This window comes from Spea bombifrons, chromosome 4 (assembly GCF_027358695.1).
Source record: "Spea bombifrons isolate aSpeBom1 chromosome 4, aSpeBom1.2.pri, whole genome shotgun sequence".
Taxonomy (NCBI): Eukaryota; Metazoa; Chordata; class Amphibia; order Anura; family Pelobatidae; genus Spea; species Spea bombifrons.
This window is the reverse complement of record NC_071090.1, coordinates 43,060,651-43,087,700: the sequence shown is the minus strand read 5'-3', so window position 1 is coordinate 43,087,700 and position 27,050 is coordinate 43,060,651. Positions and strand designations below refer to the sequence as shown.

At 39.6% G+C, this 27,050-nt stretch overlaps 1 protein-coding gene across 1 annotated transcript; it reads left to right on the top strand.

The window, feature by feature from the left end:
• Positions 1-9,746: 9,746 nt before the first annotated feature.
• MGAT4C (MGAT4 family member C) lies at positions 9,747-17,957 on the top strand. The gene is made up of 3 exons (XM_053465452.1): positions 9,747-9,890; positions 12,129-12,273; positions 15,244-17,957. Exons 1-3 carry the CDS (start codon positions 9,792-9,794, stop codon positions 16,398-16,400), a joined length of 1,401 nt encoding a protein of 466 aa, XP_053321427.1. The 5' UTR covers positions 9,747-9,791; the 3' UTR covers positions 16,401-17,957.
• Positions 17,958-27,050: the final 9,093 nt, after the last annotated feature.

Genomic DNA, 27,050 nt, shown 5'->3' with positions numbered 1-27,050 from the left:
TTGCACCTTTAGTAGCGTGGCTTGCAATAGTGGTATGGCTTGTTGTAGGCGCTGGATACGGTCCCCTGCGGGAGGGATGCCCAGGGATGATGGTATATCAAAGATGAAGGAAGGATCATATCCGTAGTTGGCCTGAAAGGGGGACATTCCTATGGACCGGTCATCTTGAAGATGAGAGACGTAACAGCGGAGGTATTGTTCTAATATCTGGTTAACCCTGACAAACAACGCTGTATATGGAGTCCTGTACAGAAGGCCCTCCAAAACCTGGAGGTGAATTGGGTGCCCCGGTTGGAGAGGGTGGTACTCGGTGTCCCATGGAGTCGGAATACGGAACACAGAAACAGGTCAGCAGTCTTGGCGGCAGTGGGTAGACCTATTGTTGGAACAAAGTGAGCCATCTTGGTCAGCCGGTCCACCATCATCATGATGGTGTTATGTCCCTGAGAGGGTGGAAGGTCTACCTCCAAGGTCGAGGAGGAGTCCTGTAGCTAATGTGGGGGTTTTGGAACAAGCACACATGGAGCAGGATCAGATGTATTTGTCTATGTCCTTTTGCATCGTGGGCCACCAGAAGGTGTGCTGGGCTAGGTCTAATGTCTGACGGACCCCTCCGTGTCCTGCTCCCAGGAGGTCATGTACGTTATGAACGTTGTTTCGGGCGGGGAGTGGCACATAAAATCGAACCGTTTCTGACGTAGAGACCCTGGGTGGCCCTGCAGGTAGTGGTTTTAGGATAGTTGTTGAGGGGCTTGCTATGTTTGGTCCTTCATCATAGTATTCAGGCCCAAGAAGTGAGCTGGTTGGAGTATGGTGTCATGTGTAAGGGTGGTCTCCCCGAGGGGTAATGCAAGCGAGACAAGGCATCTACCTTGACATTCTTGGTCCCGGGTATATAGGTGATATGCAACCTGAATCGGGTGAAAAATAATGCCTATCTGGCCTGTCTCGGGGAGAGTCTCCTGGCTTTGCGCAGGTACTCCAGATTGTGGTGGTCTGTGATTGGGTAAAGAGCCCCCTCGAGCAGGTGCTGCCACTCCTCCAGAGCCATCTTGATCGCCAACAGTTCGCAGTCACCCACATTGTAATTACTCTCCGCCGGGGTTAATCTCTTGGAAATGAAGGAGACTGGGTAAAGGAGGTTCCTATGCTCTTGGCACTGGGAGAGAATTGCCCCTACTGCCGTTTTGCATGCATCCACCTTCAACAAGTATGCTTTCCATGGGTCGGGAAGGACAAGGATGGGGCAGTGGTGAACCTCTGTTTGAGTGTATCGAAGGCTTGTTGGGCTTTTGGTGTTCACTGAAACCTGGTCTGTTTCTGGGTTAGGCGGGTGATAGGGAATACAGGAGAAGAAAAAATGTTTATGAAGCAATGGTAGACGTTGGCAAAACCATTGAACAGCTGGACGGCTATTACTGATGTAGGGACCGGCCTTTGCAAAATGTTATTCACCTTTTTTGGATCCATTTCTATTCTTCCTGGGGTGATCACATATCCCAGAAACTCCACCACGGTTGTCTCGAAGATACATTTGGATAATTTGCCATACAAGTGATTCTGCTGCAGATGAGCCAGGACCAGTTTCATGTGTTTTCGGTGTTCTATGAGGGACAATGAGTTGACTAGGATGTTATCCTAATACACCACTACAGAGGAAATATCGACTTGACTAAGTTGAGGATCAAGTGTTCATGGCGGTCTTTGCCGATGGATAAACGAAGAGGAAAGGTCTCCTCTTGTGACCGGAGATTATAGGGCTTCCGTCAACCAGTTGTACTGTCAATGGGTGTGCCTTGGAATCAGTCGGGGTTTTCAGGCGGTGTGCTAAAGCGGCGTCCAGTAAGCATTTGCTGGCCCCCGGAATCAAGTAGAAGAGGCCTTACCTCTCAGTGGTGCCTTAGGGCATTCACGAACCATGTGTCCTGACTCCCAAAGTACATGCACAGGTCGTCCTTTCTGCGTCTAGCCCACTCCGTATCCAAGAAGACCTCTGGCCAGGCCTATCTGAATGGGTTCCTCCATCGCCAATGCTGATGAGGAGGGTACTGAGACAGAAACAGCAGGACTTGATGAGAAGCCAGGATGCGTGAGAGGCAGGGCCAGCCTTAGGGGTGTGCAGGGAGAGGAGGAGGAGAGAAAGGGCGCCAAGTGGTCGCACATGCAACCGCTTGGCCCCCTTTGTCTCCTCAGCTCCCTGCCGCTGCCCTGACTGCGGTGGTGGGAGCTTGAGGCCTCTGCCGTGGTGCGACACTTCATGATGAATATTCAGACGCTCAGCAGTGAAGCTGCGTGTGCCGCGGCAAGACAGAGAGACAGGCCTAGTGTTCGCACCAAGGTAAGTGAACTGCAAGGGGAGGGGGTAGATATTAAGGAGGGGGTAGATAGTGAGAAGGGGAGTAGATAGTGAGAAGGGGAGTAGATAGAAAGAAGGGGGAGAGGGGGTGGAGAATAAATGGAGGGGAGAGGGATAGATAGTAAGAAGTGGCAGAGGGGGTAGATAGTAAGAAGGGGTAGATAGTGAGAAGTGGGAGGAGATTGTGAGAAAGGGAGGTTGTAAGAATCTTGAAAGAAAGAGTGAGAATGAGTAAGATAATTAATGAATCAATGTGTGGATGAATTGTGTGAATGCGTGAGGATGAATGAATTGGTATGTGGATGAATTTTGTGAATGTGTGAGAGAATAAATGAATTAATGTCTGGATGAATTGTGTGAAAGTGGGAGATAATAAATGAATTAATTGGTGAGAATGCATTAATGAATATGTGTAAATGATTTGTGTGAATGAGTGAGAATGAATAATGGTGTGAAGGAATTGTGTAAATGACAGATTGAAGGAGTGACTGTATAAGTGTTATGTGTGTATGACAGATGTATAAGTGATTTGAAGGCAAAGATGGCAATAGCAGGGTGCTTGAGCTTTGGGGATCAATATGGCATGGGCAGGGTGTTTATGGGACAAAGATGGCATGGGCAGGGTGTTTATGGGACAAAGATGGCACAAGCAGGGTGTTTGAGCTTTGGGGACAAAATGGCACAGGCAGGGTATTTATGGGACAAGGATGGCACAGGCAGGGTGTTTATGGGACAAAGGTAGCACAGGCAGGGTGTTTGGGGACAAAGATGGCCCGGCTGTCGGGAGCGGCGGTTCGGGGTGGCGGTCCCCGAGGCGAGGTAGGAGGTGGTCTCCGTGCCTCACAAAGAGTTTCTATTTATTGTGAAAAAATGTAAACATTATGCAACTTAATGTTCCTTGAATAGTATTATCTTCTGACCTTTTTCTCAAGTATTTAAAAGAACAGTTATGTTTCATTTATATTAAAACTGACCAAATGACAATTTATTTTTCCGCTGCTCTTTTCTCCTCTTCTCTTTTTCTTTTTATATCTCGTTTTTATTATTTTCTCTGGCTTTTTCCTCTCTCCTTCCTACTGTCTTTTCACTATCTCTCTCTTTTACTTTTTTGAACAGTCTCCACTTCACCCACAACAGAATGCAAAAGCCTTACTCCAAAATGATCCTCTCAGTCCCTCTGTCATTTTTCTTAACCTACTACCCAACAGTATCAGACATCCAGACATCCTCTCCACAAGCAGCCCTTGCCCATGAACTGCTTCCCACCACGCACACAGTATCCATAAGCCCTCACCAATGAGAGATGAATCATTGAATCATGATAAGTTTTTGGAAGAATGTGTTCTGTTCATAAAATATATGATAGATTAAAAAATTGTCAGGAATCCATTTTTCTTATTAACTGGGATGATTATTCTGTAATCATGAAAATATCTATGGAAAATACGTTAATGAGGCACGCATTATAGTATTCTCTTCCGAAGATCTTCTGTTTTAAATTGTTATAAAATACGGAAATAGTGCTCTCCTGATAGTTTGAATTATGGCCTGTAAATTAGTGTGACATATTTCACATGCAGCGATACTGTAGTTTGCTTTGCAATTCAAACAAAAAAAATCACCTTTTTTTTACAGCCATATGTAATATATTCCAAAGCTTCTGGGGATTTAAAATATTTCAAACACCTTCACAAGCTTCTTCCAGTATAATTGATTATTTGCACAGAGCCATGTATCTGTGAAGTGCAGAATACCCCAGGGAAATAATGTAAAATAGATTAGGAGATTAAACATAGGAAAATTGGTTTTTACTGGCCGCATTATTAATCTCTTTCTTAAATGAGATTTTCATCAAAGTTTGCCATTGAGCACTCTTTCTATACAGTTTTGGTCCATAAAGAAATTAATAAAAAAATCTTCTACTATTTCTCATAGAATTAGTAGAATTAGAAATATATATATAAATATATATATATATATATATATATATATATATATATATATATATATATATGTATATATATATCGAGAAAGAAAAAATGTGATTCATGTTAAACCTTAAATATAAAATGGATTTTATAAGGTTTACTGGTCATATTTCACATAGTTTCTGGTTTAAATGGATTTATACTGGTGATAGAAATGGTAAATAAGTAAAGAATAATGATTATAAAGTTATTAACTTCTTTTAAAAGAAAGGTATCTCTTTCAATGTTCTATTTTAGGACAACTTTGCAAAGATCCCTACTGTCCAAACATATTAAATGTTCAACCAATATGAACATAAGATGCATCAGAAGTGCACATGCATGGGACAGAAGTAACCAACTGGGTAACGTAAGCCAATATAACACTGTTTTAGAAAACCAGCCCTGCTCCAGATTTATAAAAAAATCAGTTCTATGATTTAAAGCAATAGCCCTGACTTCCTCTTTATATAACATTTGATTTTAGATTTTAGCCAGTCCTGAAGATTTCTGATCTCAAAATATGCTGTATGACAATCTTTAAAAACATCAGAGTAAACCATGCTACAGACAACCAATCCCATTTGATGGGAAACAAAAAGCAGAGGTTGTCTGCGTCCATCACGCATACACCCTCCGACTGTCAGAGGGAATTCCCCGCAGCGGTGCATGGAACTCTGATCTCTGACTGTCAGGGAAGTCCCCGCTGCTAACCACACCTCCTTCCGGCTGCAGTGGAAGTTGCCTACGCGTATCGCGTAGACGTCTACCCGCTGCCCGGACATCACACTGGGGAGTCAGAAGCACTGGTAAGTTTGAGGGCGTACCAGACAGGAGGATCCAAGTCCCCAGAAGCGCTGCAGGGGATCTGGATCTTAGTCTCATAGTCAGACCTCTATTTGAGGTCTGATTATAAGATGACCCCGATTATAACCGAGAAAATACGGTAGTAAGGGTCAATGCAGTTCTATGAAGGACAGATTGTGTCACACTAACTTAATTTTGAATCTATGAAAAGGTAAGCAAAAATACAGGGTAATTTAGTAGATGTGAATTCTTGGACTTTTGGATCTTATTCAGTGTTATACAGTTCCTTATAAATGGTTACTATATAAATTAAAATAGATATATTTAGATCACACTTTTTGCACCTGGATTAAAAACTGGTTTAAATATAGAATTCAGAGAGGGAAAAATCTCCAACTACACAAAAGTAGTAATATGCTTCCTAAGGGACACAGTTATTTAATGTTTTTGTTAATTATATAGCAGCAGGTGTTCAAAGTCAAGTGTCAGTGTTTGCAGACAAAATGATGTAATACAGTCTAAACTAGGTGTTACTTCCCTGTTTGGGAAAATAAATAAACATATAAAATGTAGCTTAAGTGTGATTGTGTTACAAAAATCTAAATTAAAATGATTTAGGAATAATTGTAGACAATAAACTTAGCCACAGTGTTCAATGTCAGTCAGCTGCTGCAAGGGTCAGTAAGATATTGTCATGTATAAAAAGGGGTATTGATATAATTTTGTATAACTTAATGGTAAAACCTCACCTTGAATATGCAGCATAAGTCTGGGCACCTGTTCTTAAAGAGGATATTATGATGATTGAAAAAGTGCTCTGCAGGCTACAAAGTTTATAAGATGAATTGAACATCTAAGTTATGAAGAAAGGCTGGACAAGATGAACTTGTTTACACAAGAAAAAAAGCATCTTAGAGAGGATATGATATTACTATCCAAATATGTACGAAGATATACAAGCCACTCTCTGGAGACCTGTTCATTATCAGGACTGTGCAAATAGCAAACAGCCATCCATTCAGACATGAAAAAATGAAGCAGCATAGATTGTTCTTTACATTAAGAATGAACAAGATGTGGTATTCACTATCCACATATGCTGTGATATCGAAATAGATGCCTTTGGGCTTGATTAATTTTTTCAGCAGAGAAGAATATAAAGGGATATAATTGGTATCAGAGTACCAGATTAGTTATACATTGTTAATCCAGTGAGAAATCAGATTGCCATTTTGTCAAAGAAGGGTTTTTTCCCCTTTTTGAGACATATTTGTTAATCAATTGTGGATCAATAGCAAAGTTGAACTAGTTACTATATTACTATGTTTAAGTGCAAAATGTTAACATAGACTGTACATTTGCCCTTGTTACATTCATAATTATGTTTAAGTTAAGATTGGATATTAGTGTACTGGGCATGTATATTTTCATTACATCTGAAGAAAAGACTTGAAAGCTTATGCAAATATATACAGTATCTTACTCTATAAACGTAAATTAACCATGCTTCACATCTGAAAAGGAAACCTGGCTTGAAAACGGAAACATACTGCCACATGTGCCTTTACATGCCAAACACAGCCAACGTGTGTCTTTCAATAATTGTTCCATTTAATCTACACTGATGTTTCAGTTTTTCTCATGATAGCCAACGATTCATATAAACTGCACCAATTCAATGGAGCAATGGAACATTTTTGAAACATTAAAACATTGGAGATGAGACATCTGTATTCCATTAAGATGAATTATTATTTGAAGTTGGTATCATAAGTACTTGGTTAAAACACTATTTGTGAAAAAGTGAAGAAGTGAATAATACCGTCATTACCAAATAATTAATGAATATAAAAAATATAATAAATATAAAGTACTTCCCTAATGACTGCAGCTACTGTAAAACACTCCTCCTCAGGGTGTAAAAATGTAAATCACCAAAACATTTGAGCGCATGTACATAAGGGGGGGGGGACGATAATTGTGCAATATGTTAAAACCAAATTGTGTGATGTGTGATATGAAATTCACTCACAAACAAACTTGGTAAATTGGACCCATCAGAGAATTCAGATAAAATGTATTTATAATGGCTTCTTAAAATCTGCAAGAAAATGGACTACAATGGTGCAGTATCTTTGGATAAAATGCTTTAAGAAATCAGGACGCACTTACAGTTAGTAGTTCAAAATAAATAAAGGCTCCAGGCACTCAAGGGTTCCAGCTCAGCCAGATTTATTGAAGGACGACAGCAACAACGATTCGACCTCACAATGAGGTCTTTATCCCTACAGTTAGTAGTGGCACAACATGGAGAGCAGTACATCAAAGTTTCAAATATTAAAAAGTCCAATGACCATTCGGTAAAAAAAGCGGAGTCTTCAAGTCTAGACACTATCACACATCACACGATTTGGTTTTAACATATTGCACTATTATTGTTTTTTTTTTTTTCCTTATATACATGTGCTCAAATGGTTTGGTGATAAAACACTATTTGTTACAGGTGGTACTCATCTTGAAAAAGTTCAAGTTAGAGGAAAAGTATCATACTCCATTCCTTTAGCTCACCTTTCCTAGTCCCTCTCCTGCAATACTTTTACTAGTGTGGCTGGTCCGTCTCTAACAACGGCACTTGGCACTTGTGGAATACACCCTAAATCCCTCTAGATTGTAAACTCATTTGAGCAGGGCCCTCCTCAACTGTTGTCTCTGTAAGTAAAATTGTTATGTTGCATATTATTATTATTATCTTTTATTTATATAGAGCCAACAATTTACACTACGCTTAATACAATGCACATATTCAAGGGGTATGACAAGACAAGAATTGACAGACTAAGACAAACTGATACATTAGGTAGAGAGAGAGCCTTGCTCGCAAGCTTATAATCTTGAGGGAATGGGGCATCACTTGTTATGTCCTGTCCACCCATTGTACAGCCCTACGGAATTTGATGGTGCTATATAAAACAATAAATAATAATAATAAATGTTGTTACACTATTGATAATTTTCATGAATGATAATAAAAACATGGGAGCCCCATCTTAGACCAAGTACGGTGAAATAGAGAAAGGCTGAAACGTATGTGGTTGCTGTATTCCTCATGCAGTGGAGGCTGGCTATGCATTTCGGGTCTGGACTGCCCTAATGGGTGGGACCAGTCTGATATGTTCATGAAGAGGTCTCCTCTGTAATGGTGCAAGTGAGCAAGTGAGATGCCCCTCCCATTACATTACATTTATTTATGCCAATAAAGCGCTGTTACATTCATTAGAACAATTTATAAATACATACAATAACAAACTGGTGCAAAGCAGCAGGCCCTGCTCTTGTGAGCTTACAATCTAGTCGGTGGTTGAGGGGAGTGAGACAATAGGAGAGGACTGCTTGGATGGAGATGAGTTGATCTGGTTGCGGTGATGTGTTGAAGCTGTTTGTTCAGATGACTTGATTAGGATGATGGTTGGGAGTACTGGACAGGAATGTTGTACACTTCCCTGAACAAGTGGGTTTTCAGAGAAGTTTTGAAAGTTGCGTACGAGGCAGAAAGTCTGACGGTATGGGGAAGGGAATTCCACAGGAACTGGTGCTCTCATCTTTAAACTAATGTATAAGTATGTCTACATTTGAAATTAACATGTGATTTATAAAATTATATTTTTTTCAAATAGTTCATAAAATTATAGAACTTGTTAATTAACTTGGATGCACTAGGATGCAGAAAGAGAGGTTAAACTCTAAACTGGATGGCATGGTTGAATGGTGGCACATTAAGGTTGTAGGTAATGAATTTACATCAATTACGCTTTATACTTATCCTTATGTGCACAGTCTTGATTTTCAGCTTGAACAAGTTTTGTTTGGTAGTAGTGTATGAGAGGAGTTGATTATAAAAATATTCATATTCCTATATGCATGATTATTCCATACAAATGTTTGTTTTCATTTTTCTAGATCTTCACGGTAACTATATTTGGAAGAACAGTAAAGGAGGCTGGTAAGTTTGAGTAGTGAAAAAGTTTGACTACCGAAAATTCAGTTTATTCATTAAAATAAAGTACTTATTTTTTAAACTTTCAAACCTATTCCTACTTAATAGACCTTTATTAGATTGAAATGTGGAATGTTTGAATGGTAGATTAAGGAAGCTGTCGTAACACAAATTCAACTAATTTCCTACATATATTATCCATAATTCCTGCAACCTATATAGAAATCCTAACCACACTTCTTTCAGAGAAAGTTTTGTATTTTATCCATTTAGGATTCAACATAAATTCGGAAACTATGTTTTAGAGGTGCAAACATGTTTAATCAATTTTGCCACAGGAGATACAAGCATATTTTCCAAACTTCAAACTTTTGTATAGTATGTCTTTAGCTCAGAAATTGGAGACAAGCCAAAATAGCCCCATGCCATGATAAGAATGTGGGTGATATATGTGATAAAAATGTGACATGGTCTTTTCTAAGAAATTAATTGTGCATCTCTATTGTTAAAACATATTCACAGAATAAAAGGTGCAATGCCATCAGGACAATAATGTAATTGCTTCTAATTCTAGCACACAAGACTGATGCCTATTTATTATCTATGTCTTTATTAGGAAATACATATATATATATCTGTCAAAAAGTAGCGCAAATATTTGGATACAATGAGATGTTTCCGAAAACGTTCAGCAATACCAGTACTAGGAGTGCTAATATTTTGTCTTCTATTCATGAACTTGTATATTGAAGATGGATATGTGCTGGTAAGTTTTATTCATATACAGTTATGACATTATTTGATTTTTGCTGCCCCATACCGTGACATTTTGGTTCAACAAATTAGGTCCCACCGATATAAAAAAATAATTTATGTTCAACAACATCCCCTGAGTAGAATAAAATTCATGTTTTTTTGTAAATGTATAAGAAAGCATAATCATCTGTTACATTCTGCATAATTTTTTCTTAACTTTAGATTGCAGGCAAGGTGTTTGGGCACCTATTTTTTTTTTTTTACTTACATGTATGTATTACCGTATTTGCTCGATTATAAGACGAGGTTTTTTTCAGAGCAAATGCTCTGAAAAATACCCCTCGTCTTCTAATCGGGGTTGTCTTCTAATCAGACCTCAAATAGAGGTGTGATTAGGAGACTAAGATCCAGATCCCCCGCACCGCTGCAGGGGACCTGGATCCTCCTGCCTCACCCCCCCCATCATACACACACTTACCGGTGCTTCCTGCTGTATTGCCGGGGCAGCGGGTTGACGTCTACGCGATCCGCGTAGACAACGTCCGCTGCAGCCGGAAGGAGGTGTGGCTAGTAGCGGGGTTTGTCTGCGTCCGTCGCATAGACCTTCCCCGACTGTCAGAGATCAGAGTTCCCAGCACCGGTGCGGGGAACTCTGATCTCTGACAGCCGGGGAAAGTATACGCGAAGGATGCATACAAACCCCCGCTGCCAACTCCACCTCCTTCCGGCTGCAGTGGAAGGCGACGTCAACCCGCTGCCCCGGCTGGAAGCACCGATAAGAGAGGGCTGAGAGGGGAGAGAGGGGGGAGAGAGGGGTGAGAGAGGGGGGAGAGAGGGGTGAGAGAGGGGGAAGGGGGGTGAGAGAGGGGGGGAGAGAGAGAGAGTGTGTGTGTGTGTGTGTGTGTGCTAGTTAAATGGGGGTATAGGGTGTGTGTGTGTTAAATGGGGGCATAGGGCATTTCTGGAGTGGCGTTAAGGGGGCATTTAATAGAGCACTCTGCCTCCTGAAATGCCTTATACCTCCCTATATGCCACTCTGCCCCATAATATGCCTTTTAACCCCCTAAATGCCAGAGTGGCAAATAGGGGTATAAGGCATTTCTGGAGGCAGAGTGCTCTATACAATGCCTTTTAACTCCCTTAATGCCACTCTGCCTCCTGGAATGCCTTATACCTCCCTATATGCCACTCTGCCCCATAATATGCATTTTAACCCCCTAAATGCCAGAATGGGATATAGGGGTATAAGGCATTTCTGGAGGCAGAGTGGCACATAGGGGGTCAAAAGGGATACCATGGGGCACAGTGGCATATAGAGGGTTAAAAGGCATATCATGGGCCACAGTGCCATATTGGTGTGGCAAGCCTGGGGGCAGATGTGCGTAACTGGTGGGCAGGTTGGAAAATACAAGGAAATAAAAACAAAAATTTTTTCTCAATCATAGCTTTTATTAAAAAAAATAGTTTACATGAATTAACATTTACTGGTAAAACTTTTTTCCTTTGGGGTCGTCTTATATTCAGGCTTTTTCTTTTTTTCCTAAGTTAATATTCAGATTTTGGGGGTCGTCTTATAATCAGGGTCGTCTTATAATCGAGCAAATGCGGTATTTATTCCTCACTGGAGATCCCTTTTTGAGGTCTTGAAAGACCCCTTATGGTGTTATGGTGACTTCAAGACTGTAGTCTTTATTATTTTTACTTCATTTGTATGTGTTTTGATGCAACACTGTTTCTTCCTCTTTTCATTTTGATGCACACTGCTGCTGATCACGTCACCTGAGCCTCATCAAGGGTCTCATTTACTTTCAATTTTGTTTCCAGTGGTGTCTCTACAAACATTTGGCATTATCCACTCTTCTGTTGTAATCGGGGATGCTAGCTCCTGGTGACAGTGGAGATCCCAGGTTACCTGACAACCCAATCTCCCTAACATTCCCCTGCTAAAACCATAGGAAGTACAATTACGTCCTCGGTCCTACAGTTTGTTTCCGTGGACCTAATAGTTTGTCACAAACTTAAATTATTCTTTCAGCTGTTATGGGTTTTGCTTAGCTGGAAAAAATACTATACAGTTTTGCAAATTATTAGGGAAATTAGAGAATAAGTGATGACCAGCAAAAGCCATCATTTTCATTAACTAGAAGAGAACTGCTTGTCTTTGCTAAAAGATATATTGCACTCTTACGGAATAACTAAGTGTTCTAATGTTGATTTTTCTATTTGCTTCTGTGTTTCATTAATGTAGGAAGAAGATAAACGAGTTAGAGACGCGTCGACATCCCAACTAAATACAGATCGATATGCTCCTTTAATTAAAGAATTCTCAAATTTCTCATCATCCATAAATATATCATATCAAATCTTAGCAGGAATGCCATCACCAAGAAAAAGTATGTTAATGTGTATAATACTATTTAGTGTTAATGCAAGATTTTGTATTTGACTACCAGCGCTACATTTTTAGCTTGTAGGCATTATGTTATACTGGATGAGGGAGTAATGTTTAGAGTTGCAAATGTGTTCATTTTTTTATAACATCTGGATTTTGCCAAGGTGTTTGATACTATTCCACACAATTCATGTTCTTGGGTAGAACATTGTTTTAATAATAGAGTACAGAGAGTTGTCGTAAATGGTAAATTTTCAAGCTGGACAAAAGTAGGGACCAATTGTATTCAACATATTTAGAAATCAACATTTCTTGAAATAGGTGTTTTTTCTGTGTTTGTAGATGCAAAGAAATAAAATGTGAGCAGGAGATTACTATGTTGCGGTGGGATTAAGGTAGAATGGGGGACTGGGCACACAAATGGCAGATGAAATGTAATGTAGATAAATACAAAGTTATGCACTTCAGGGTAAGGAATGCACAAGCAACTTATACCCTAAACGGTAGTGAATTAGGGATAACAACAAATGAGAAGGATTTGGGAATTGTTATAGACAACAAACTAGGCAACAATGTGCAATGTCAGTCAGCAGTTGCTAAGGCCAGTAAGGTATTGTCATGTATAAAAGGGGCATGAATTTGCGAGATAAAAATATAATTTTGCCTCTTTATAAATGGTAAGACAACATCTTGAATATGCTGTGCAATTTCGGGCACCTGTTCTAAAGAAGGATATTATAGCACTTGAAAAAAGTGCAGAGGCAGGCTACAACATTTATAAAAGAACTGGAACACATTAGTTATGAAGAAAGGTTAACACATTTAAATCTGTTTACTTTAGAAAAACAGCGCCTCAGAGGCATTAATAATGAAAGAAATTAAACATTTTGATTTCAAAGAGCAGACTGATCAAGCCGAGAACGGGCAGTGTTTGAATAGCTGTGCCTTACAATGGTTCCCTGCTCGGAAAAGTCTCAGACTTTAGCTCACTTGTGTCATTATACAGGACACACAGAATATCAGACTAATTTCACTTGAGGTTTCCTATTTCATCTTTTCCTGTGTTGGTCCAATGAAATGTTTCAGCTTTAACTAAAGACTTCAAGCATGGTTTAAAAACCAAATGCTAGGAAAATGTACCCTGCAACATCCTCAGGTGATCTAGTCTCCTTTAGCAAGTAGCTATAGAATACAAATAATAATCATATTTTTTTTTATATTTACTGTTACATCTTTATAAAAGAGAAACATTAACAATACCAAAAAATTAATGCCCTAAGGTAGCCTAAAACATATTCCCTTCTTAAATTTACCAGGCTCTTTTATAATCTTTTTATAGTAAAATATAGTTGTAATTTAAAATCTAATGAAAGTTACCTTTCAAATTAGGCTATATATATATATATATATAGCCTAATTTAACAATTTAACAATTTAACAAAATTAACAATTGCACACCAATCACCACTTTTTTAGCCCGGTGCCAACTAGCTGCAACAGCAAATCTTATAACATCCAAAAATAGTTACCGGCACTCCAGGGACTTCTTTAAATAATCACTCGAGAAACTGCAGTTTTCTAATCAACGTTTCAGTCTGTTTATTAGACTTTCATCAGGACATCATGTCCCTGGAGTGCCGGTAACTATTTTTGGATGTTATATATATATATATATATATATATATATACCGTATTGGCTCGAATATAGGCCGCACTTTTTCCCCCCACTTTAAGTCTTTAAAGTGGGGGTGCGGCCTATATTCGGGGTCCAGCACCCGACGCCCGGGACATGCAGTTCCGGGCGCCGGGCAGGCAGCAGGGTTAGGATACAGATCCCCTGCAGCGGTGCAGGGGACCTGCATCCTACTCTCTGATACGCTCAGACAGCCTCCCCTGCCAGCACTTCCCACGGGGGGGTCCCGGCACGGGAGGTTGTCTAAGCGCATCGTGCAGATGTTCACCGGCAGCAGCAGGGGGAGTCCCGGCAAGGGAGATTGTAAAAGCACATCGTGCAGACGTGTCGGCAGCTGAGGTTGTTTACGCGCATCGCCGCAGCCGGTGAACGTCCGCACGATGCGTTTTACCTCTGCCCCCCCCCGACTTACCAGAGCAGACAGTGGCAGCATATCTCGGGGGGGGGAGGACAGTGGCAGCATATCTCGGGGGGGAGGACAGTGGCAGCATTTCTCGGGGGGACAGAGTGGCAGCATATCTCGGGGGGACAGAGTGGCAGCATATCTCGGGGGGAGGACAGAGTGGCAGCATATCTCTGGGGGGGGCAGAGTGGCAGCATGTCTATTAAAAAAACTTTTTCTTTAAAAAAGCACCAAACTTTTAGGGTGCGGCCTATATACGGGGGTGGCCTATATCTGAGCCAATACGGTATAAGCGGTAAGGGTGTATTTAGTTTTTCACAGATGGCTTGTCCATTTTGACTTTATTTGTGTTGAATAAATCATTGCATGCTGTAATATGTTATGTGTTGTTGTTGATCAAAAATTGTATTTACTTACAATGTTTAGACCTACTAAGGAACAGATGATTGAAGTTATGTCCTGATATACAAAACCATAGAATTCAAAGAGGGTGCACTTGTTCATATGACTGTATGTGTATAGATAGATAGATAGATAGATAGATAGATAGATAGATAGATAGATAGATAGATAGATAGATATGCAAATACAAAACTACTGATATCAACAAAATTACCCAAATTCACACTCACTCAGATTAACTCACTAAATACACCATCACCATCAACAAATGCATCTTAGGCACCTGCCTTGTCAGAAAGTATGTAAAGTGTAAGATTTAATAAAATCCTTAAATTTAAATTTTTCAATGTTACCACTTTTTAAATACTGTAACTAAATATTTGGAATTATTAATAACTTTTTTAACGCTTTTTTATAAGGTGAACCAGTGAATTTATATAAAGTAAACTGTTTGCTATCTCTATTTTGCACAGGGTATCTTACTATTGGCCTGTCCTCTGTTAAACGGAAAAAAGGAAATTACTTACTTGAAACAATCAAATCCATATTTGAACAGTCAAGTTACGATGAATTAAAAGAGATTGTAGTAGTTGTACATCTAGCTGACTTTGACCTATCTTGGTGTGAAAGCATTGTTCAAGATATATCCCGAAAATTTTCTCATCACATTATTGCTGGAAGATTGACAATTATCCATACTCCAGTAGAGTTTTATCCTATCTTAAAAGGTTTAAAAAGAAATTACAACGACCCCGATGACCGTGTCAAATTTAGATCCAAGCAAAATGTTGATTATGCGTTTCTTTTAAATTTTTGTTCCAATTTGTCTGATTACTACATGATGCTTGAGGATGATGTGAGATGCTCAAAGAATTTTTTGGCTACTATTAAGAAAGTCGTCAATTCACGGAAAGGATCAAGCTGGATCACTTTGGAATTTTCAAAGCTGGGATACATAGGTAAATTGTATCATTCCCATGATTTAACAAGACTGGCCCACTTTCTGCTAATGTTTTACCAAGAAATGCCTTGTGACTGGTTACTGATTCATTTTAGAGGCCTTTTGGCCCAAAAAGACGCAATCCGATTCAAGCCATCTCTTTTCCAACACATGGGCTACTACTCTTCATACAAAGGTGTTGAGAACAAGTTAAAGGATGACGAATTTGAGGAGGACTCAATTGATATACCTGATAACCCACCAGTAAGTATCAGCACAAATATGAATGTATTTGAAAACTATGAAGTCAGCAAAGCATATAGCAGCACAGAAGAATATTTCTGGGCCAAATCCCCATCCAGTGGTGATTTTTACCATATTATATTTGAAAAACCTATCAAAATTAGTAGAATTAAAGTTAACACTGGAAGTGAAGATCGGCCAAATGATATTTTACACCATGGAACATTGGAGGTTGGAGAACGATTGGTCGGAAATAAAAAAGTAAAGAAATGTACAACTTACCTTAGATTAGGAGATTTCAACAACGGAAATTTTGAAATGGAAGATATAGATCACAAGGTTTTATTTAATATTGACTGCATTCGAATTCTTGTAACAAAAAATCAAATTGAATGGTTAATTATTAAAAGCATTAGTATTTGGATTACTGAGCCAATAAACCATTAGGCCAATGTGCCTTCCGGGTAGAAGAAGAAAATGACATTATCCGTTAAATGCCATCTGGCATGTCTCCAAATTGAACTACACTTTTTAATAATATGCAGAAATTGCAAACTATGTGAAAAAAATATTTTTTATTAATTCTGTCAGGCAATATTCAACAATATCTGTGTTTTTGAAATGTTCTCTATTTTATACAAAAACAACCTCCCATACTGCAAATTACTTTTAGTGTTATTGTTAAGCTTTTCATTTTATAGAAAGAAAACACTTTCTTTTAGCATGGCATTTTTGTAAAACAGTCTACAATTTCCCAAGCGTCTGTCCAATGCTTATTTCTCTTGCTTAAGCCTCTTACTACCTCTTTCTCTTCTCTAAAATATACCCCACTTTTGAGAGCCAGCGTGACTTGAAATACCTTGTGTTAGAATTTGTTTCTCTGGTGCTCAAGGGGTAAATTTTGTAATGCATAAGGCAAATTCAATCCTTCACTGTGAGAGAACACTGTCGCAAAAACATGAATTTCTTATTTAATTGATTATGGTTAGTTTACCAATACTACATGCTGCTTCATTTAAACTAAATCATACTAGTTTATCACAAAGGTAACACGGTTCTATGTTAAATCCAAGGTTTTGTTTTGATATTTTAACTCTTTTAACTGTTTTATTTAATTATGCTTTGAGCTATATATTTAATGTTTTCATATTTATTATTTAAAACTGCTGTATTTGATCCTCTTTTTCCTGTTTATTTAAAATTATTTTTAAACATATTTACTTGGATAGATTGGAGAGATTTATAAATGTATAGCAAGTGCAAAAAATGGGGAAACAAATACCAAAAATACACATGTATTAAAAATTGGTTTTGGGACAATATTTTCCTAAATGTTGAGCAAGAAAAGACTTGCGAACAAAAAACACATCAAATGTTGCCATTAAAAGTGGATAAATATGTATCCTGGCTATCATCGTCAGCATCAACAAATGCTTTTCATTGCATAAAAAAAGCACAATTTTGGGGACTTAATATGATTTTTAAAAATTACAAATACATTTGTCCATGTTGTATTGTTTTGTATAATAACCTGTAAAAACTGTGCTTTTCTTTCTCTTTTTTTGTTCTGTTTAATTATGTGGATAGATTTACTACATCATTTCATGTTGCCACACTTCTAATTAATTTGTATGATGATTAAAATCCATAGCCCTGATTTGCAAAACAAACCAAAATGTAGACTATAAATGTTTCATAAAATGTATAACTGTCTGCTGAAATAGTTATCTTTTAAATGTTCAAAAGTCCAACAAAGCCATTGAAAGACTATTTGAAACAAAATAAGAAACAAAATGTGCTTGAATAAAAATGCCAATTTTATTAATCTAAAAAATTTGGATTAAAAAATGTACTAGAGTAGTTTTTCAAACATTATTTTCTTTATTAATGTTTTCAAGTGTTTAATATGTTCTAAACATTCGTTTTTTAGGTTGATATTGTAAATTGTCCTTTTCATTACAGAGATATTGGTGTGGATTAAAATTTTGCATTTGAATATGTTGAGCAGTATTAGAGTGGTTTAGTATTATTTATTTATTTATTTATTTATTTATTTTATACTATTTTTCTGTCTAAAGTGCATTATCTGACCTACGTCCTCTAGCTCTCTGGTAAAAGCTACCACTTGATCTAATTTTTTGGCTTTGTTACTACAAATGTTTTTATACAGATTTATGGGTTGGTAGATTATTGATTTGCAATGATTATGAGATTAGAATGGGTTTTCTTAGGATACTAAAATGAGTGAAAAGCATTAGCAATTTTTTTGAAAAACAATAATGTTTAATTTGAGGTCATATGTTTAAAAACGTTAATAGAAGGAAATTAAAAATCTAAATATATTTTTCTTTACAAATAACATATCACTGTTTATATGTCTGAAAATTGTGTGGGATGCAGAATGTCCTGTTTGCTATATATTGATACAGTATACAAAAAACTATACATAGGCACTTCAATGATTAATATTATAGTACTTAAACCTCCTGTGAATCCCTCTCAAGTGCTCACACTGTGTAACAGCAGTGAATAATAGCAGTGTTGCACTGTTTAATTACACTGACACACCCTTATGTAGTAATATCAGTTTGAAGAAATACTTATATTACAAAAGAAGACAAGACATGTAATTACAAAAATGATTCACTTCTACTAACCTAGTTTAAGGAAAAAAGATCGCATAAGGATTGCGGTGAAGCCATTTCAAATCTAGACGAAAATCAACTCCTTTGGTAAAACAGCCTCCCTGTACTAATTATATCTTTTTTTCTTCTCTAAAGTTTTCAGTCCTTGCTTGTTAATATTTAATACAATTACACAGCCAGCATATTTTAGAAATACAATCTATATTTTACTGTTCTTCCATACATGTTGATATAAACATATAGCTCAAAAACATCTATTGGCTATATTGAGGTAAAATGTTTATGTAAAGTGCTCATAAACATGAGTTAATTTGGCTGGTTCATGGGCATACCCGGAAACTCTCAGGGTTTGACCTGGAGATCACCGGGTGAAGCACCGCCCCCCCTGGTTCCCCGGGTCGCAGGAACGGGGTCTTGACATGCCCAGCTGCCTGCCCATTTGCCCTTTAAATTGGGGCGTTTCACGCTGAATGCCCCTGACATCAGCAGGAACTTCCACAGACATCAGCGGGACTGTCCACCAATGTCACGGGACCACCCACCAACATCAGCCGCCACCTGGTGTCAGAGGGTAGTCCTGGCCGTATACCGCAAGGGATGGCTCCGGGTAGCCGGAGTGAAGAAGTTCCCAGGTATGTTCATGAGAAAACACATAAGGTAGTTTTCTAATTCATATACTTTTATTCTTATACATATATTCTCAAATCCATCAATTCTACAACATAGGTTTATTTTGTTTATAACAACTTTATTGTTTACTCAAAATGATCTTTTATCAACTCAATCTTTTAGCCTCAGATCCGAGCCACCACTGCACTGTCAACTAAGCCTAAGGGCTTGTCACTCACCCTCACTCAAATTCTCTCAAGCTCTCTTTCACTTTCTCACACTCTCGTTCACTTTCTCTCTCAATGTCTCAATACCCTTTCCACCTCCCGCCTGACCACTTCTGTGTCCTTGTCTCCTTTTCTCTTCTCTTGCCTTTTCTTGTTCTTCTGTCTAACTTCATCATCCACTTCTCCCTGATATCAGCTCTGTTATCCAATAGTGTCATCTTATATTCAGGCCCATTCAGAATAGGCCTATTCTTTTTTTCTTTTATTAAGATCCAAAGTTTGAGGGGTCATTTATATTGAGCAAATATGGTATATTAGACAATTATTCCGTGCAGAGGAGCACTGTCGTCTTACATTAAATCTTCAATATTCACAGAAAGTCTAGAGCTATAAAAAGATTGAAAAGTTATAGGTAGCATGGTAGATTCATAGATGCATTATAAGAAAAGATTCCAGCTACAGTTGTGATCAAAAGTTTGCATACCCTTGGAGAACTGGTAATATAAGTACAATTTTTAAAGAAAACATGAGTGAGCAGGCAAAACACATTTCTTTTATTTCTTATGGGATTTATATACAAATAATGGCAAAAACAACAAAACATGGCAATAAAGAAAAAAAATAAATTGACCTCTGTTCAAAAGGTCTGCATACTCTTAGTTCTTAATACTGTGTATTGCCCCCTTTGTGATGACATCTACACTCACTGGCCACTTTATTAGGTACACCTGTTCAATTTCTTGTTAAAACAAATAGCTAATCAGCCAATCACATGATAGCAACTCAATGCATTTAGCAGTGGCAACTCTAGAATATAATATATATACAACATATAGGGGGCACACAAGATACCACAGTCAAACTGGGGGGTTATTAATAATTTCCACCATTAAATCATACCACTGAAAAAACATATACCATATTGGCTTGATTAAAAGTTAAAAGTTAGGTGCTTTTCTAAAGAAAACATTTTCTTAGTAAAAAAAACATAGAATAGATATGCTGCCACTCTGGCCCCCCAGATATGCTGCCACTCTGCCCTCCCCCGAGATATGCTGCCACTCTGCCCTCCACCGAGATATGCTGCCACTCTGCCCCCTCGAGATATGCTGCCACTCTGCCCTCCCCCGATATATACTTCCACTCTGCCCTCGCCACGATATATACTGCCACTCTGCCCTCCCCGATATATACTGCCACTCTGCCCTCCCCCCGATATATACTGCCACTCTGCCGCCCCCAAGGTATGCTGCCACTCTGCCCCCGAGATGTGCCCCCCCGACTTACCAAAGCAGACTCCCGGGTATCTTGCGGGCTGGCAGGGGACATCTACGCAATACGCGTAGACAACTTCCGGTGCCGGCACTTCAGCCGTGGGGGGATTGTTAAAGCGCATCGTGCAGACGTTCACCGGCTGCGGCGATGCAAGCATAAACAAACTCCGCTGCCGGCACATCTGCACGATGTGCTTTAACAATCTCCCTTGCCGGGACTCCCCGTGGGAGTCAACCGGCAGCAGTTTACGCACATTACAATCTCCCTTGCCGGGACTCCCCGTGGGACTCAACCGGCAGCAGTTTACGCGCATCGCTGCAGACGGTGAACGTCTGCACGATGCGCTTAGACAAGCTCCCCCGTGGAAAGTGCTGGCAGGGGAGGCTGTCTCAGCGTCTTGGAGAGTAGGATGCAGGTCCCCTGCAGCATTGCGGGGGATCTGTATCCTAACCCTGCTGCCTGCTCGGCACCCGGAACTGCATGTCTCGGGCGTCGGGCGATACGAATTGCGCATTCCTGCACTAGACCCTGAATATAGGCCGCATCCCCACTTTAAAGACTTAAAGTAGGGGGGGGGAGTGCAGCCTATATTCGGGCAAATACGGTATATATATATATATGCCAAAAGTAATGTGCTATGGAATGATACTTTTGTTATTGGACTAACATAATACTTGATCATTCAACATGGGAATCCTGAAGCCACAATTTAGTATGACTAATCCTTGAAATCATTATTATAGAGTAAATAACACAATACCTTAACTTTTCCATTAAATGATTTCAGGGCCTTGAACGTTTTGTCCAATGAAGTCACTACAACTTCAGGAAGACATTTTATCTCTGGATAAGTATAAATGAAATAATTTGTATTGTAAGTTAAGTGCCAGGAAACAGATGACCAGACACACACTACAGGACAGGCTCTGCCACACTGACACCCAAACACACACACCAGGATAGGCTCACACCAGGACAGGCTCTGCCACACAAACACCCAAACACACACACCAGGACAGGCTCTGCCACACCGACACCCAAACACACACACACACACACACACACAGGACAGGCTCTGCCACACAGACACCCAAACACACACCCCAGGACAGTTCTGCCACACCCACATCCAAACACACACCAGGACAGGCTCTGCCACACTGACACCCAAACACACACACACCAGGACAGGCTCTGCCACACCAATACCCAAACATACACCAGGACAGGCTCTGCTACACCAACACATATACACACACCCCAGGACAGGCTCTGCTACACTGATAACCAAAAACACACAAACAGCAGGACACAATCTACGTCACAGACATCTACATCAGGATTTTTCACACTGCATTGTCGTTAATACCCCCTTAGTGTTTTTGCCCCTTGTGTATTGATGCCCCAGCCAGCACTCTTTTAGTATAGATTAATGCAATAATCATTGCTAACAGCAATCACACTCCTATCATGCCAAGTCAGCTATTAATATTGGTATTGAATTTTTTGTCCTATTTTGTGTTACTTACTTTATATAAAAGTGTGAGATTTTTTTTATGGTGGGGGTCATATTTGGTTAAATGCTGGATTTTCGGTTTCAGTCCAGAATTTTTGTTTCGGTGCATCCCTAAGCCACATCAATGTTTGGGTTAGTATATAGTGATAGGAGTTATGCTGCACTATTATCAGTGTCTGGCTCAATGTATAGTGATAGAGATTACGCTGTACCACCGTCAATGTCTGCCTCAGTATATAGTGTTAGGTGTTATGCTGTACCACCGTCAACGTCTGCCTCAGGATATAATGATAACAGTAATGCTGTACCACCTTCAATGTCTGCCCAAGTATATAACCATAGAAGCTATGCAGTTTTAAAGTGTTGGGGGAGGGTGCCACATACAGGATCCACCCCAGGTGCCAAATACTCTAGGTACGCCCCTGCTTTGAAGTAAAGACTATGATTGAAACATGATTTCAAAATTACAGCTCAACTGGCAGTTTTGTTAATATTAGACTCTGCTGCCGATATATATTATTAGTCCCTGCTGCCGATATATATATAAATATATATATAAATATTAGTCCCTGCTGCCGATAGCAGGTATAGATCAACACATTAACACACAAACGCAGCTTTGCATGTATAGATCAATTGAAATTCACTTGTGATCTCAGCACTGAAGGTATATATCAAATAACCAGAATCTGACATACAAATCCTGTATTTGAAGGTATACAATAGTAATATATAAAACGTAGCATTGCAGGTATAGATCAAATAAATACATGGAAACAGCATTGCAGGTATTAATCAGCTGAACAAGACATACAAACCCTGTATTTGCAGGTATACATAAATAATGTATGGAAACATAGCATAGCAGGTATGGAGCTACAGAATAACACAAAAACCCAGCTTTGCAGGTATAGATCAATTGGAATTCACATAAAAACATGGCATTAAAGGTATTTTTAAAACCCCCTAAATTACAGGCATAGATCACAGGTTGCACACCCCAAAGCCAGCACTGGAGTCCACACTGCCCACATAGAACCTGGCCAGCACCCAGATAACACACTTAAGATTTGCCATCTTTGTCTCCAAATAGCCCAGCACAAGTCAACTTTGTCCCCAAACAGCCTGGCCTGTGCCATCTGTGTCCCATATACACCCTGTCTGTGCCATCTTGGTCCCCAAGGCTCAAACATCCTGCTAGTGCCATCTTTGCCCTTCCAGAATTAAACATCTATGATACACACAAACACATTAACTCATGCTCTCCCTCATTCAGACAATTCATCCACATATTAACTCATGCTTTCCCTCATTCAGACAATTCATCCACATATTAACTCATGCTCTCTCTCTCATTCAGACAATTCATCCACATATTAACTCATGCTCTCCCTCATTCAGACAACTCATCCACATATTAACTCATGCTCTCCCTCATTCAGACAACTCATGCTCTCCCTCATTCAGACAACTCATCCACATATTAACTCATGCTCTCCCTCATTCAGACAACTCATGCTCTCCCTCATTCAGACAATTCATCCACATATGAATTCATGCTCTCCCTCATTCAGACAATTAATTCACACATTAATTCATACTCTCACTCATTCACACAATGCATCCACACATTAATTCATACTAACTCATTCACACTTTACTTATTTCAATATTCCTACTACCCTTTTTCTCACTATGTACCCCCCCTCCCTCCCTTGTCACTGTCTACCCCATCTCCCTCCCTTATCACTTTCTAGACCTTCTCCCTCCCTTATCACTTTCTACCCCTTTTCCCTCCCTTATCTCTTTCTACCCCTTCTCCCTCCCCTATAACTTTCTACCCCTTCTCCCTCCCTTATCGCTTTCTATCCCGTCTCCCTCCCTTATCACTTTCAACCCCTTCTGCCTCCCTTATCACTTTCTCACCCCTCTCCCTCCTCTTTCCTTACTCACTATCTACCCTCTCCCCCTTTGTAGTTCACTCACCTTTAACGGGATGAGGCTTCTGTCTTCCTGCTCTGCCGTGGCGTGCGCTGCTTCACTGCTGAGCACCGGATATGACGTCATATTCCGGCACTCAGCATAAAACGCTAGCGCCGCGACGGAGGTAGAGGCCTCGTGGAGAAGACTGAGGGGGGGGGCGAGCGGTTGCTAGGCTCTTCCGTATCAAAAAAAAAAAAGGGTTTGAGGCTGCCCGGGACTTAAAGTCCCATTGCGGGACTGTCCTGGACAATCCGTTGGGTGGTTCCAAATTCGACGGGGGGGGGCAACAGGGGGGGCAAAGAATAACCTATGGGGCCATTTCCCCCTGTAGCGATGCCACTGGCATTTAGGCATGTGGGCGTGGTCAAAACAATTTGCTAAAGTTCAAACCGAGCATCAGAATGGAGAAGAAAGGGGATTTAAGTGACTTTGAAAGTGGCATGGTTGTTGGTGCCAGATGGGCTGGTCAGAATATTTCAGAAACTTCTGATCAATTGAGATTTTCACGTACAACCATCTCTAGGGTTTGCAGAGAATGGTCTGAAAAAGAAAAAATATCCAGTGAGCGGCAGTTGTGTGGACGAAAATGCCTTGTTTATGTCAGAAGTCATTCGAGATGGTAGAAAAGGCAACATTAACTTGTTATAACCACTCATTACAATCAAGGTATGTAGAATACCATCTCTGAATGCACAATACGTCGAACCTTGAAGCAGATGGGCTACAGTAGCAGATCCTTTAAGTTCTTTAATTTGGGAGGATGGGGCCTCCATGGATGCATCCTGGTGCAATTCAATACACACATATAATCACATGATGCTCATTTATATATATCCATTTTAATTCATTCATTTATGTATTGGTATATATACCAGCATAACACATTTCATATACATCAGGCATCTCCTATCATCAGGCCATGCTTCATCTTCCGTTTTGTATGTTTCCTACAGATCTCCGTTTTTTTGTTTTCATATATATCTCTTTGTATCCCCGTTTCACTGCTCGTTTTCGGCAAACATCACCGCTTCACTGCCCCGATACTTTCACTCTTTGATCTTCGTAACTGCCGTATACATCGGTACTAATACCGATTAAGATGTTCCCTCTGCAGGAGGGTAGCCTGCAACATAAAAGACATACAATACGATGACATTGTTTTTACACTTACCTCTAATCCTATGGTTCAACGAACCCTCCGATCGGGATCCAAGCTTCACTGAAGGCAGCGACCCCGGCATGTCAATGAATGAACTGAATCCGGAAGTAATTGTCCAGCTGACGTCAGACGCTACAACACGGAAGACAAGTAGATGGCGCCAAACAAACATTTAAAAGGACCTTCACTTCTGAGAAAATACTACTCCTGATGAAGCCTTACACGGCGAAACGCGTTGAGTGACTTTTCAAGGACTTTTTATGATATAATTTTATTTTATCAGTACTTTTATTTGTATTATCACTTTTTATGTTATTTTAAATACTTTTTAAAGCTGCAGTTGATATGGATCCAGCTGGCTGCTAATTTAGAATAAATATTTCTTTTAATATACCTTATATGTGAATAGTGGTTGGTTTTTAGACACCACACACACATTGGTATCTCATCATTGGACTCTTCAAAGCAGAAGGATATATAGACGCGACCAGATTATCACCAGAAACTACAAGCATCTTGACACTTATTTAAGTGTAAGTATATTTCCACTTGTTGCGTATCTAGTGCCATATACATAACACACTATTGGATCCTTTTCTGGTTTGTCTTCTCGGTTTATATCCTGGCATATGGACCTCAAGGCCCTCTCTATAACGCACTGAACTCCATCAATACATTGTGAGTGAGAAATCTGCGACACGCAGGGCAAAACATACTGTTTTACTCCTACACTATATATATTTTCTCTTTGTTTTATTTTGCATTGAATGGAACACACGAGCGCCCCCTAGTGGACTTTCATCCAAGAGATGCAAAAGAAAACATGACTCATCAGACCAACTTCTTCCATTGCTCCATGGTCCACTTTTTATGCTCACATTCCCATTGTAGGCTCTTTTGGCAGGGGACAGGGGTCAGCATGCAGCTACACAGCCCCATACGCAACAAACTGCCATGCACTTTGTGTTCTGACACATTTCTACCAGAACCAGCATTAACGTTTTAAGCAATTTGAGCTACAGTAGCTTGTTTGTTGGATTTGACCACATGGGCCAGCCTTCACTCCCCACATGCATCTATGAACCTTGGCCACTCATGAGCCTGTCGCTGGTTCCCCGCTTTTGATAGGTACTGACCACTGCAGACCAGGAACACCCCACAAGACACTTGCCCATTTTCCTGCTTCTAACACATCAACTTTGAGGACAAAATGTTCATTTGTTGCCTAATATCCCACCCACTGACAGGAGCCATCATAACAATATTATCAGTGTTATTCACTTCACTTGTCAGTGGTCATAATGTTATGGCTGATCGGTGTATATATCTTTTTATTTTTAATAGAAATGAGTTGCAATATGCAGAGCTAGAATTCTTCCTTAGTCTTTCCTTAGTCTGAGTAAGAGGGGTAGGGGATGCGATAGAAATATTTAAATGCATACAGGGATTTAATAAAGTATAGAAGGGAAGTTTATTTCAAAAATGAAAAAATGTTAGAACATAAGGTCATAATCTAAAACAGTTCTAAAGGTATAATGTAAGGAAGTTTTACTTTACTGAGAGGTGGAAGTTGAGAGAGGTAGAGTAGTGGAACAGCAGATGTTGTAGAAGCTATTACAGAGGGTCAGACTGGCTTACTGGGATTCCAAGCTGGCAAGATGTTTGGGGACACATACATACGAA

Coding starts and splice junctions, on each gene's coding strand:
- MGAT4C (XM_053465452.1), top strand. CDS start 9,792: ATGAGATGTTTCCGAAAACGTTCAGCAATACCAGTACTAGGAGTGCTA. Junction 9,891..12,128: donor TTGAAGATGGATATGTGCTG/GTAAGTTTTATT, acceptor TCATTAATGTAG/GAAGAAGATAAACGAGTTAG. Junction 12,274..15,243: donor AATGCCATCACCAAGAAAAA/GTATGTTAATGT, acceptor TATTTTGCACAG/GGTATCTTACTATTGGCCTG.